The sequence below is a fragment of the Carassius gibelio genome, chromosome A8, assembly GCF_023724105.1.
Source record: "Carassius gibelio isolate Cgi1373 ecotype wild population from Czech Republic chromosome A8, carGib1.2-hapl.c, whole genome shotgun sequence".
NCBI lineage: Eukaryota > Metazoa > Chordata > Actinopteri > Cypriniformes > Cyprinidae > Carassius > Carassius gibelio.
Genome location: NC_068378.1, coordinates 21,320,844 through 21,334,992, shown reverse-complemented (window position 1 = coordinate 21,334,992; position 14,149 = coordinate 21,320,844). Strand labels below are relative to the sequence as shown.

The following is a 14,149-nucleotide window of genomic DNA, read 5'->3' as shown; positions in this document are numbered from 1 at the left end:
GAGCTGGACCGCAGACAGAAGGCAAAAGGGCAACAAGTGCTAAGCATCTCTCGGGGAACTCCTTCAAGACTGTTGGAAGACCATTTCATGTGACTACCTCTTGAAGCTCATCAAGAGAATGCCAAGAGCGTGCAAAGCAGTAATCAAAGCAAAAGGTGGCTACTTTGAAGAACCTACAATGTGAAATATTTTCATTTGTTTCACACTTTTTTGTTATGTATATAATTCCACATGTGTTAATTCATAGTTTTGATGCCTTCAGTGTGAATCTACAATTTTCATAGTCATGAAAATAAAGAAAACTCTTTGAATGAGGTGTGTCCAAACTTTTGGTCTGTACTCTATATCTCTCTTTTATTCTCATTCATTTTAAATGTTCAAAATGTATCATGATTAGAAATCGTACATGTTCATAAACGTTTATATCAGATATTCCCTCTCATGTTTTAAATATCTCTGTAAATACATCTGATTTCATTCTATTTCTCCCATTTGCTGAATGTCACTAAACCCCAAGTATACACATTAACACAACTGCATGTGTATTTATATTTTGATTGAAATTTGTTTAACCATATTAAAGTATTTATCATGTATTGTGCAATATTGTTTTTCTACTTTATATGCTATTTATTGAAATTATATAAAATTGATATAAAATAAACTTTAAGGGTGGGGATGTTTATATTTATTTATTTTTTGGTTGAGATGCATCTTTTTGTCATGTTATTAAACCTTTTAAACATGCAAAAAGTTTATTATTAACATTTATACTTGTGTTTTTTGTATTCCTGCATCTGTATTTATTGTCCTGCCTTTGATTGTCCTATCAATCTTACTTTTCCCCACATATCAAGAGATACTTTCTATATAATACAAATATCTAGACATTCTGTTTGCCACAGGACCTGTTAAAAAAAAATACAAAAGAAAAAATCTTGGTCCACTCCTACAAAAATTCACCCCATGAATTAAAGAAATATCCCTGACTCAGTGTCATGTACTTTAATGTCCCTATAATATAGCAGTAATTTAAAGGGACCCTACATGGTTTCTTGCATAGAAGCATATTTCAGGCTAGTTCTGATAAATTACAGTCAGGGATAGCAGCAGTGTTATCTAATACAACAGCCTTCATTTACACCAGGCTTCATCATGCTTTACTTTTATGTTTATTTTTGAGACATTTGCTTGAGACACAACTATTGGTAACAATATAATAAATTAAATATTCATTTTATAGCCAAGCAATCAAAGTCTGACACAATATTTTATTTGTGCACTGAATGATGTAAGCAAGTGATCGTAGTGATCTGTTTACATATGCCACCACTGAAGTGTTTAGTTTACATCTCTACTGCTACCTCTTTTTTTTTTTTTTGCTGTTCTTTGACCTTTGGTTTTGTTGTCTTATTGTGTTCAGGTCTTGCAGCATCCCTTTTTGTGGGTGATGGCCGCTCCAGCAGCTCTCCGGCCCTACCACGTAAACAGAGGGATAAGTCTCCCTCTAGCTTGCTTGAGGACTCCCAGGACACAACCTTTACCCGTGACCGCAAGGCTGGCTTCTTCAGTTCTTTCATGAAGAAGAAGTCTATGTCTTCCTCTTCTTCTTCATCCTCACCTCAGCAGCAACAGAATCTCCCTATGCCTCCCAAGAGGAGCAGCTCTTTTCGGGAGATGGAGACCCAGCCCCATAAAAAGTATGAGCCAGCGGCTGGGTTTGCATGCCCTCCTCCTCCTTCGCCCCAAACTGATGGGTTGAGTTTCTCTCCATCTCACGGAGAGGGGAACCAAGTGCAGTCCCACTGTTGTGGGGCCACGTTTGGACAGAAACCCTCAAGTTCAAACTCTGGAGCAACTTCTGGTCAAGTTGGAAGCAGCAGTAGTTGGGGAAGCCTTGCAGGCTTTTTCACCCCTCGCCTTATCAAAAAGACCCTGGGATTGAGGACTGGTAAACCTTCTGGAATAGACGAAGGAAGTGGAACCAAGCCATTCCCTCGTTCCAATTCAACTTCCTCTATGTCTGCTGGGTTGCCGGACCTGGAGCGCATGGCGTTGACATTACCAAGAAACCGAAGCAAACCCCCATTAGAGCGTACATCTTCCACCACCTCACAGCCAGAGAATGGGGCAGTACGACCTTCGGATGCAATCCAGAGGAAGCTTGACGAAGGTACGGCTCAGATACGAGATCGTCCCAAAGCCAAACTCTTGCCACGAGGGGTCGCTGGTGGAGTAAGGGCACCAGGTGTAGGGGGAGAGGCAGATTCAGACTCCAACACGCGGGGAAAAGATGGGCAAGATGACAGACAAGGCTGGTCATCTCCATCGAAAATTTCCACTCTTGGTTCGGTCAACCTGCACAACCACAAAGTTCCAGTCCTGATCTCCCCGACCCTAAAGCACAGCTCGGCCGATGTTCACCTAGTCGGTGTGGACTCTCAGGGCAACCGCTTTAAACTGCTGCCTGACAGTGGTGATCGTGACCGGCCGCGACTGGTGAAGCCCAAATGTGCACCTCCTCCACCACCCATGCTCCGCTCCCTCCAACACGCCTACAGTGCCGATGCAGCTGACGATGTGGTCAGTGGAAACATAGAGGTCAATGGAGATGGTTTCAAAAGGTCAGGGAGAGAAGCCAGAGGAGCACGTCCATCAATACCACCACCACAAGTGCCTCCAGCCCCCATAGTCCCCTCTAGTAACACCACCACCCAAACTAAAATGGCCAACGGTGCTTCCAGTGGCGGACCTGGCGCTACTTCCACCAAACCCACCCTTAGACGAACTCGGCAGCAGACAGAGCGGATCCCCCTGGAAAAGATCAGCAAGGAGGCTCTTTTGGAATGTGCTGAATGCTTGAGTAGTGCTCTTCAAGGCAACACCGAGCTTTCCTCCAGCAGCCAGGTGCTGGATGTGGGACACCAACTTTTGGACTACTGCTCGGGGTATGTCGATTGCATCCCCCAGACACGTAATAAATTTGCCTTTCGTGAGGCAGTGGGGAAACTAGAGTTGAATCTAAAGGAGCTGCGGGCTTCCTCTTCAGGTGGGGGATTGGGACCTGGGACCAGCCCAGCTCTTGACAACTTGAACACATGCATTAAAGAAATCAGTGATGTTGTACAAAGGTAGCCACTGCGTCCACCTCCAAAACTCCTCCTCCTGTACCCCTTGAGACTTTTTTTTTGCCCCAGAATCAATCTAGTTTTATTTAAATGTTGGGGGACAGAGAATATTCTCTAAGAAGTACCTCAGAAAAATACTACAAACACTCTCTAACTTTTTATTGTTTACAGGTGACTTTCTCCTTGAAATTGCCAGTTGGGAACATAGTTCTTTGTATATAAGCTTTTTGTCATTATCAAAACACACACAGTTTTGTTTTTGACAAATGAATACTTAGAGTTGTATCTTGGTATGACAGAAATCAGTTTTCACAGATAGACAGGGGTTGCATAGGTAAAGGTGAGCTGACTACATGTGAACTGGTCCATTTATAATGCATTTTGTTTTTAGTTACAGATTTCCATTTGCTTTTTCGAAATTTCATTTGCGTTTGATCCATAGTAACTGGATATTGCATCCGAATGTCAATGCAAACATTTAAGACGTGAATTGGTTTCGCTGGAGCATAAACAACATTGCTTGTTCAGAAGCTGTAGTAGTAATGAATATAGTGCAAACACAGCTCTATGCAAATTTGTTCAGTCTCATTTTACACACTAAAAGTCCTTCTGTCTACATCCCATACTGTCACATTTTATTTGACCGCATTTGTTAAACACTATGACATTTGATGACCATTCATAATTTGGTAGATCTGTTTGTAATTACTCTTCATTTTGACATGGTCCATGCATTATTGTTGCTAGTAGTGGTTTGTTGTGGCATAGTTGAACAGGTGTTGGGACCGTCACCACATGGATCATATTTGGCCTTTTATATCCGTGGCCTTTAGATAATGTCCCCATTAGCCAGATGGTGCAAATCTACAGTCTGACTCGTAGAGTTCTCAACACTCAAGAATTCTAAACATGTTTCTAGATTTTATTGATTTGCTATGGGGGAATTATTCGTGTGGAAAGTCTGAATTTATTTTATGACCGTCATGGTGCCAACAACACAGAAGCAGCAACACTACAGACACAAACATTGCCAAGACTTTTAATACAAACTACATTTTCTTTACCACATTGGCTTGTAACTTGATTTTGATTTCACTTTAGAATGTCGCCATTTGTAAACTTGAATTTTAAATTATTTTTTATTAAAAGCACAGCCGTTTTTATGATATTGTAGATATTGCGTATTATTTTATACCCACAAACATGCGTGGAAGGTCATGCTCACTTGTGTCCTTGTGGTGAGACTTTGGCGTGAGGGGCTCCATCTGTGCATCTGCATTATGAATGTATTCATTTGTTTGCGTGTTTATGTTTTTCTATTGTCTCTTCACACAGTTCAAACTTTATTAAACAGAAGCATTATTATAAGAAACATTTTCTTCAGGACACAAACACTTACAAATGTTTTCTGAGTCTGTATTCATAAAATGATAGATTTCTATTAGAATTTGCATAAATGAGATTTTCGTGGGTACTCTGCAATGTCATAATTGAAATGTAATGTTGATGATTTGTACCGATTACACTGGAGCACATTTTTAAAGCATAAATGTTAATTGCCTTGCCTTAATTCACTGTCTAGGGTATGTAATATGGAAATTGTTTTGCCTATACATCTCCATGACATTTCAGTTCCACTGCAACAGAAAAAAAACATACATGTTGTTAGTTCAAAACCTTTTTTTTTTTTTTTACTTTAAATCATGGATTAATTTGCCTACACTAAATTGTTTTGCCTTTTTTTTCTGCCATGGGCAATGCTTTTCTGATATTACATGGTGCCTTTTGTGAGAGATTTAATGTTTTGTGCACTGCAAGGTCATGTTAAAGATCTGTCTATGTAAATATGTTTTGTGCTAAAATATTCATTACCAATTTTAAGGTGGCAAATGGGATTTATCATTCAAGCTGCCCTGTTCAGACATCTGGGTATGTGAGGTGTCCAACTTGAATAGGAAAAGTGCAATGATCTGTCCTTTACTAAGAAAAAGACAGTGCTTGAAGTCTGGTCTCCTTTTACTGAAAGAGCCCGTGAACTTGTTTTGCTTTGCCAGGTATACCTCTATTGTCATCACATTAACAGAGAAAAAATATTTTTCATGTGTGATTTAGCGGTTCTTTATTTCATAACAAATGCAGGTCATAGATTCCATTGATTATTATGTGTGAAAATGTTTCATTACCAAACAGCTGAGGGGGAAAAGAGTAAGTGACTGTTTTGTATATCAGATTTACATGATTGTCAGGGAGCAGTTTGCCTTTATTCAAAATTTTAGTAAACAGCCGTTGGTGTTTTTTTTTTTCTATTTTATTACCCCTTATCACTGCAATTTTTTTTCTTTTGCTATAATCAGTCAGTTTTATTTTAGATAACCTCTTCTGAAAGTTTGCGCATTGTATGATATTTTATTGTATCATGTATAGAGGAACAATTCAGAGAGAACCATCTTGTGCTTATAGTTTGTTTTATGAACAATAAGGCCTCTGAGGTGCAAAGTCATATTTTCTGTCTCACAATCATTAGAATTCAGTCCTAATGAATCAGGGTTTTTTTTTCTTCACATTTTTATTTATTTTTGATTTATTTATCGATCTACTTATTTTATGGTGAATCCTGGAACTCACCTTTTTTGGAGACTGTCTTTCTATAAGGTCAGATTTTAAGTGCAGAAGAAATTTCTATACCAAAGGCCACCTCTCTAGTCCTTCAAGTGCAATGAAAATAAAACACTCTTAATTTTAAATATGTGAATTTAACAGGGATTAAAAAGGCAGAGGTTGACAGATTAACACAGTATTTTTTTTCTGTTTTGTAAAAAGTATATTTTGTGTGATTCTAATTTAAAGCTCACTTTTAATATTATATTACTGTGAAGTCCAGTGTTACACTTGATGTAAATAATGAATAAAGAAACTGTTGAAACATATTAGTTTGGGAGCTTATTTTCTATTTTTATTATTATTATTTGATTTTGTAATTATTTTTATGAATTGAGCAGTGTACTGTGGTGTGGCACACTATGCCAAAACTATATTTCTCATTTTAATTTAGTTTAACTTGAATTAAAATAAAACAATAATCAAATCTATACAGACACAAATATATTTAAAAACAAATTAATCAAAATGATAAAAACAGAAAAAAAATGACTACAACTTTAATATTAACAAATATAGATATAAAAAACTTGCTTGAAATGTTTTTTTTTTTTTACTAAAATAACTTTTTTTTAATCTAGTATAATATACCTGCTCAACATATATCCACATATTAAGAGATTTCAAATGAGCCACTCTACCAACACTGATTATAGTAATGTTGTCGCTTTAACAGGACATTTATACCATATTAAATGTTTGATATATAATGATAGATATTTACAATTAAATTAATATAACATTATGATCAAGATTCTTACCATATAGATTTCTTATTACATTATTTCTCACTACATGTTAACTATTTCTTATTAAACTCCATAGTAATGTAAAAAAAAATGTCTGTCCTCCAGCAGACTGTAGTTATTCAGTCTCCCCACTTGCAAACTCTGGCGGATAGGAGGCGCTTTTGGACAAACGCACGCATCCCTCCATTTCCCCGCGGCAGAGGCGCATTGTGTGTCGGAAATGGGAAAACCCTGAGCCGTGAGGTTGTCGCTGCTGGCTTCACTTGAGTATAGAGAGTTACACGACGGCAGAGAGAGGGAAGAACAAGCAACCCTGGAGTTTTAAGCGGAGGAGACGTTAGTTCTTGGAGTTTTTTTCGCTATGAGCTGGGGAACAGATCTTTGGGTAAGCGCACTTTTCCCATTCCTTGCTCCTTGTGGCCTTTTGTTCACTAACAAACAACTCGGTTTTTGGCATGACTTCAGGAAAGGTGTCCTCGTAATGCTTTCTGTGTACTGTCGGTCTGTCCTACAAAAAATAAAAATAAAACCTTTACTGCCAGAAACAATGACAGAGTTTGAGACATTAAAACATTTCGCTTTTAGAATGTATCTAGTTTAAATGTATCACGCGTGACGTTCGGTTTGATTGTATTGACATTCTGAATCAAACCGAATCTAAAGGTTTCACACCCAGTTTCGATGACTAAGAGGTTGGGAGAGGAATCACAATTTATTAACTCGTTTTTCTAGCATACAACCGATATAATAATTTGTATGTGTATTATTAATTTAAGCCAAACAACAGTTTCTCCCATCTGTATCCAGAATCGGTTTCCATTGTTGCTTATTGATGACAGAGACAATGCAGAAGATGCTGTGCTGCAAAAGAGTAACCTGAGATGAAATCTTCTCATGTGAATATTTGTTGGTTAGATTGTAGGCTATTTATTTTTTATTTATTTATTTTCAATCTCCGGGTTCCATTGGCAACGCTTCTGCAGTTTGTCTTTTATTGTCTGGGCTTCTTGTCTGCCATGTTCCGTTGACAAAAACTCGCATTTTAAATAAAAGATTCATCATTTCGCCATAAGATGAACTACTGAGAGACAATGAAGCCCGTCGAGTGTGTGTGGGTCTGTTACAGGGGTGGTGCCCTTCAGATTGGGCTACTGGACAAAAAGCAGACGTATGAGGTATTGCTTGAATTATCCCATGCATCATTCTGTTTTTTGATGATTATAGGTTTAAACTAGAGGTTATTTTTGCTTTAAGTTTAATTACTTTGCCTGGAATTACCAATTTTGTGATTGATCATCCTGATTAATTGTATTTAATAGATTCTAAAAGATTGGGTAAAGTTTGTTTTGGAATGTTTATTGTTATTATTAATTTGAATATTCTTAGGGTTTCTGATGGTAACAGTAGCTAGTTTGTAACTGGTTCAAGCTGCTCATTAGCTGACTGACCAGTAACCATCTTCCAAAAAACCAACTTGACCATCTTAAACTTATGAACAGCTGGTAGCTGGTTTGTTGCTGATCCAAGATGGTCTGTTTAATACTATGTTTCAAAACACACTATTTTATGCTTGAAAATCCAGATTATTTGTGACTTTTATGTGACTTGTTGTTTTTAATTAAGACATTGATACAGAAATTAAAAAAGACTTTCAAGCACTTTTCGAGTTACTAGCAACTGAACTTGTGGCTTGTTACATTGTATGGATTCCAACTTTTTATGTGGTTGGATATTTGGTGTGGGACATTTGATACCGTATGTTTGGTTTAATTTCCTGTACCGTAAATCACTTATGCCGTTAAATATGGCATATCCTCCTCCGTGGCGGTCGTCTTTTGTTGGTTGTATTAATCTGTAATCCTGTGGCAAATCCCTTTGTCTATGGAACATGCTGAATAATCATGTTTGTCTGCTTGTCTCGTGGTGAATGTCTTGGCCATAAAATGTAAAAGTATTTTCCATCTGTAGCCTTGGATCTGATGAATGAAATGCCATTCTATCCCTTAAATGCATGTGCACTTTTCATTATGGTTATCCTCAAATGCACTCTGCATTAGACCCCCCATTTATGCTTTATTAAGAGTCATGTCAACTCAATTAAGATGTTTAATGTCTCTCATTAAGTATCTGTCAAGTGTTGATTATCATTCAAAATTAGTGCCATAACATCTTGGGTGTGACTTGTTTGCACCTTTCAGAATTAACCATTTGTAACGCATTACAAGAAAACGCCTTATGCACAAGACAACACGTTAGTCCTGAATGTCCCGTAGGAAATGAGTATGACTTTTTTCGTTGTAGAGTGCTGTCATTAGTGCAAAGTGGACTTGAGCTTTGAAGGGTTGCATGGACTTTAATCAAATCAAGAGTAAAGAGCTTGATTGAAACTTAATCACACAGTGCCCAGCTGAGTTCAGGAAGCTGACATTTAAACCATCTGCTATTAAAACAGGTTTTTTTTGTTAGTTTGTTGCTTCCCCTAATGTTATTTGTTTGTTTAAGGTCTGAATGATGGTCTCAGAGGAGCCAGTCCAGAGTTCTAGTGTTTTTTACACCGCTGTATGGCCGTATAGACTGTGTATGTGCTGTTAAAACAATTGCTTACAGGGCTTGGATGTGGTGATTCAGGCTTTTGTAGCGCAGACTGGTTAGACCTGTTACAGTGCTTGCAAGGCTTGGATAGTAATTGTTTTGTCCATGCGTTTTGTGTGTTGTAGTGTTTTGGGTTTAAAAAATGAATTAAATTGGCCAATGTCAGTCAGCAAGTGAGTACAGCTACATCTCAATAAATGAGAATGTCGTGGAAAAGTTAATTTATTTCAGTAATTCAACTCAGATTGTGAAACTCGTGTATTAAATCAATTCAATACACACAGACTGTAGTTTAAGTAGTTTAAGGCTTTGGTTCTTTTAATTGTAATGATTTTTACTCCCATTTAACAAAAACAAACAAATTCACTATATCAACAAATAAGAATACTTCATAAGAAATAAAAAATATATAATTTTTAGTGAATTGTTGGCCTTCTGGAAAGTATGTTCATTTACTGTACATGTACTCAATACTTGGTAGGAGCTCCTTTTGCTTTAATTACTGCCTCAATTTGTCGTGGCATGGAGGTGATCAGTTTGTGGCACTGCTGAGGTGGTATGGAAGTCCAGGTTTCTTTGACAGTGGCCTTCAGCTCATCTGCATTTTTTGGTCTCTTGTTCTCATTTTCCTCTTGACAATACCCTATAGATTCTCGATCAGGTTCAGGTCTGGTGAGTTTGCTGGCCAGTCAAGCACACCAACACCATGGTCATTTAAACAACTTTTGGTGCTTTTGGCAGTGTGGGCAGGTGCCAAATCCTGCTGGAAAATGAAATCAGCATCTTCAAAAAGCTGGTCAGCAGAAGCAAGCATGAAGTGCTCCAAAATTCCTTGGTAAACGGGTGTAGTGACTTTGGTTTTCAAAAAACACAATGGACCACCACCAGCAGATGACATTGCACCCCAAATCATCACAGACTGTGGAAACTTAACACTGGACCTCAAGCAACTTGGGCTATAAGCTTCTCCACCCTTCCTCCAGACTCTAGGACCTTGGTTTCCAAATGAAATACAAAACTTGCTCTCATCTGAAAAGAGGACTTTGGACCAGTGGCAACAGTCCAGTTCTTCTTCTCCTTAGATGTTGTCTGTGGTTTATCAAATTCCTTGACATGTCTTTATGCCTCAGTCCATTCCTTGTGAAGTTCACTCAAATTCTTGAATCGATTTTGCTTTACTATTCTCACAAGGCTGCTGTTTTCTCGGTTGGTTGTACATCTTTTTCTTCTAAACTTTTTCCTTCCACTCATCTTTCTGTTAACATGCTTGGATACAGCACTCTGTGAACAGCCCGCTTCTTTGGCAATGAATTTTTGTGTCTTACCCTCCTTGTGAAGGGTGTCAATGATTGTCTTCTGAACAACTGTCAGATCAGCAGTCTTCCCCATGATTGTGTAGCCTAGTGAACCAAACTGAGAGACCATTTTGAAGGCTCAGGAAACCTTTGCAGGTTTTTTGAGCTAATTAGCTTATTGGCATGTCACCATATTCTAAATTGTTGAGATAGTGAATTAGTGTTTTTTTGTTAAATGTAAGCTAAAATCATCACAATTAAAAGAACCAAAGACTTCGACTACTTCCGTCTGTGTGCATTGAATTTATTTAACACACAAGTTTCAAAATTTGAGTTGAATTACTGAAATAAATGAACTTTTCCATGACATGAAGATGAAAAGACTTCTTGCTCTTTGAACTCCAAGATCTCATCATTTTAATAATATAATTTATGACTTTTCATTAGACATTATTCCATTATTCACATGGTGCTTCAGAAATATGACTTTGATGGCTTTTTTTCTTTATGATCATTTGATGAATAAAAAGCTCTAAATTAATAGCATTTATTTGAAATAAAAAATCTTTTATAACATTATGAATGCCTTTACTTTGACAAATTTGATGCATCCGTGCTGGAAAAATAACTAGTTTCTTATAAATAAATAAAAGAATAATTTAAACAGCAGTGAATGTGTAGGTTCGCTCATCAAGATACAGATGCATGATGCATTTACATCAGATTTTGAAATTGTCAGGTTTTACTCTAGTCTTGAATTAACTGACAGATTAACAAAAAAACACCTTTCATGTATTTTACATGAACTTGCATATCGTTGGCTCTAAAGTATAAACATGTAAGATTGTGAATGTAAACACTTATATGATTTTATTTTTTATACAGTTTTCACACAAAGCACTTCGTTAATTGGATATAAGGACTTGAATCTTGAGGGAATCTGCAGACAGAATTTGCCCTTTATTCCTGATCTAAGATTGTCCACTCTTCTTTTAAACAGTCATGTCAAGATTTGACTGAGAAGCTTGTTATACATCAGCTAAAAAAGCAACTCCTGTCTTCAACCCCTGCAGTGACCCAAGACAAAAGACAGCTGTAGGAGGCTCCTGTCAAGATGGTTCAGTTAAAGGTTGTCTGTAGGACTTGAAGGCTACTTTCTGTTTTTGACTGGTCAGGCTTCGGACAACCTGACTTGACAAGCACTGAAATCAGCAGTTATACATTCACAATAGGCTCAATCAAGTAAGATTATGTAATATGTTTGATCTATCCTTAAAATAACCCTCGAATAAAAACAATGCCAGTATTTACTCACCTGCATGCCGTTTCAAACTTGTGTGCTGTGCTGTTAAAATTTAAAATTAATTTCATATTTAAATAATTTTTTCATGACATTTCATAGTGACCACGGCTGCATCAAAGCATCAAAACGCACCATTAAAAACGCGTTATATTCTGAATTTCCTGAACCAATGTAATACCTTGTTATTGGAACAGATCAAACTTTTAATTATTCACTAATTATTGATTATTTGTTGCGCTGATTCCACAAATTACAGTGTACAAGTTTGGAGTGACTTGATGGTAAGTAAATGACACTATTTTAATTTTCCAACTTAGTCATTTAAGAATTTGTGAGCTTTCAGTTTGTCATTCTGGACATATTTATATATGGACATAATTATAAAATTAAAGATAACTCCACAAAGTACTCCTGTGGGATAGACAATAAGTTTAATTAAATCCACTGACTACTAGAAAGCTCCTTCTTTATCCATTTTCTTTTATTACTTAGTTTTTTGATTTAATATTACTATACTTATTACTACTATACTATATTTTTTTAGCATTATTTATAGGTCATTTACAGACACTGCTTCACAGTTGAGGTGTGCAGATTGTTGGGAACTGGTTATCTGGGATGCCTGGAGTTCAGTCAGGTGAGCCTCTGCCAGGTCATTAAGATTGCTGTCGTTGCCAATATTCCAGAGGAGCTATAGACATAAACACATGCTCCGAACGTAGTCGTGGGAAAGAGTAGGTCAGGAAACAATTTGCTTAAACCTTTGACCCCAGCATTTAGTATGTCATTCCAGTTCTTTCCGAAGTATATTGGCATGTGTGAGTATTGAGTAATGCTTCGCTTACATATGTGGTGAGAGAACCAGTTTGTGCTCTCGTTGTCACTGACCCAGTTTTAACAGAATGATTGCTGATCACGAATTGATAACCGTTTTTCTGCCTTTCATAGTGTGGTTATAAAGATCGTTATTTAGTTTTTTGTTGTATAAATTGTCAAAAAGATTTAGCATGTCATTGGTGTTTTGAAAGTTTAATAATTGCTCCTGGCTTTTTCTAGCTGTATCTTTGTTCTTTCGTTTGCTGCTCTGATCAGCACAAACCTCTTAAAATCATTTCACAGTATCCTGCTTAAACACAAGCATTCATGTTTGGTTGCGGAGTGAATATCCACACACAAACATATCTTTGCAGTATGTGAAGCTCGCTCTTGGCTCTCTCTTCGGCCTTTTGTGTTCTCTGAAAGACCAACAGCTGGGTGCAAATGTCTATCCATATCATACAACAGAGACTAATTTAGTTTTGAGGGCAATGTCATCATAACCAAGGGTGCAGGAATCGACTAATTGGAACATCAAACCTTGGGTTACAACCAACTTTTTTTTTACACAGCCAATATTTATGGAGCACGACTCACACAAACAAATTTGGTGCTCTTTGGCCCGGAACCGGAGTTTGAAAAACTGGCAGAACGTCCTGTGATCTTCTCTACCAAACCCTTTGATGATGGCTGTCCAAAAATAGCTGTACTCTGAGGCTCTCCTTTGTCCTCTGCCATAGCTTTGGTGTCCTCATCAGAAGCAATTAGCCCCGGTTGAAAACGTACGTTGAATATCTGTGGTGCCACTAGGCTCCACTGTTTTGGGTAAACGGGACCACTTTTGATTCCCGATCATGAATCATTGGGAATTTTCAACTGTCTGAACCATTAATGCCAAATTTACATGATAAGTAGAGAATTTTGTTCATCTGTTGTTTAAAACCATTTGGAGGACTAAATACTTTCATTGAGTCATTCTTACAGTATGTTGATGGAAATCTGTATGTTTTTGTTTACATGGAACACAATAAAAAAAAAAGACTTTCCGTATTTTCCGGACTATAAGTCACACTTTTTTCATAGTTTGGCTGGTCCTGCGACTTATAGTCAGGTGCGACTTATTTATCAAAATGAATTTGACATGAACAAAGAGAAATTAAACAAGAGAAAACATTAAGGTCTAAAGCTGCGAGAGGGCGCTCTCGCAGCTGTAGATGGTAACGTTTTCTTTTAGTTCTAGGATCTAAATAAATGCGACTTTTAGTCCAGTGCGATTTTTTTTTTTTTTTTTTTTTTTTTTTTTTTTTTTTTTTCTCGTCATGAAGTATTTTTGGACTGATGTGATACTTTGGTGTGACTTATAGTCCGAAAAATACGGTATTCACTTTATATTTCTTAATATATTATTTTTACCCAAATTTTTTGCTGTACTTTTCCCCTGAGGGTCAATTTCAAAATGATAGTAAACTAGCATAAAACACTCATCCTTTACCACTACAAGCCTTTATCCACTGTTTTCAAAGGACTTTTTCTTTTCAATTCTAGGAGCTACTTGGGAAAGGTGTCATAAATTCAGCACAAATCATCACACTCTATTACGTAACCTAA

The 14,149-nt window shown here is 37.1% G+C and overlaps 2 protein-coding genes across 7 annotated transcripts in view; both read left to right on the top strand.

Moving 5' to 3' along the window:
- The window catches only part of LOC128018857 (tyrosine-protein kinase ABL2-like), a 30,068-nt gene extending 24,017 nt beyond the window's left edge, over positions 1-6,051 (top strand). For all 3 annotated transcript variants that reach the window (XM_052604676.1, XM_052604677.1, XM_052604678.1), the window contains exon 11: positions 1,424-6,051. In XM_052604676.1, the coding sequence (XP_052460636.1) occupies positions 1,424-3,135 (1,712 nt within the window). In that variant the 3' untranslated portion in view covers positions 3,136-6,051. The remainder of the gene's footprint in view (positions 1-1,423) is intronic.
- Positions 6,052-6,681: 630 nt separating this feature from the next.
- Positions 6,682-14,149, top strand: part of LOC128018854 (formin-binding protein 1-like) — a 66,934-nt gene continuing 59,466 nt past the window's right edge. Inside the window, exon 1 of one of the 4 annotated variants that reach the window (XM_052604667.1) lies at positions 6,682-6,920. In XM_052604667.1, the coding sequence (XP_052460627.1) occupies positions 6,897-6,920 (24 nt within the window). In that variant the 5' untranslated portion in view covers positions 6,682-6,896. The remainder of the gene's footprint in view (positions 6,921-14,149) is intronic. The other 3 variants (XM_052604668.1, XM_052604670.1, XM_052604669.1) reach the window with 3 other exon arrangements.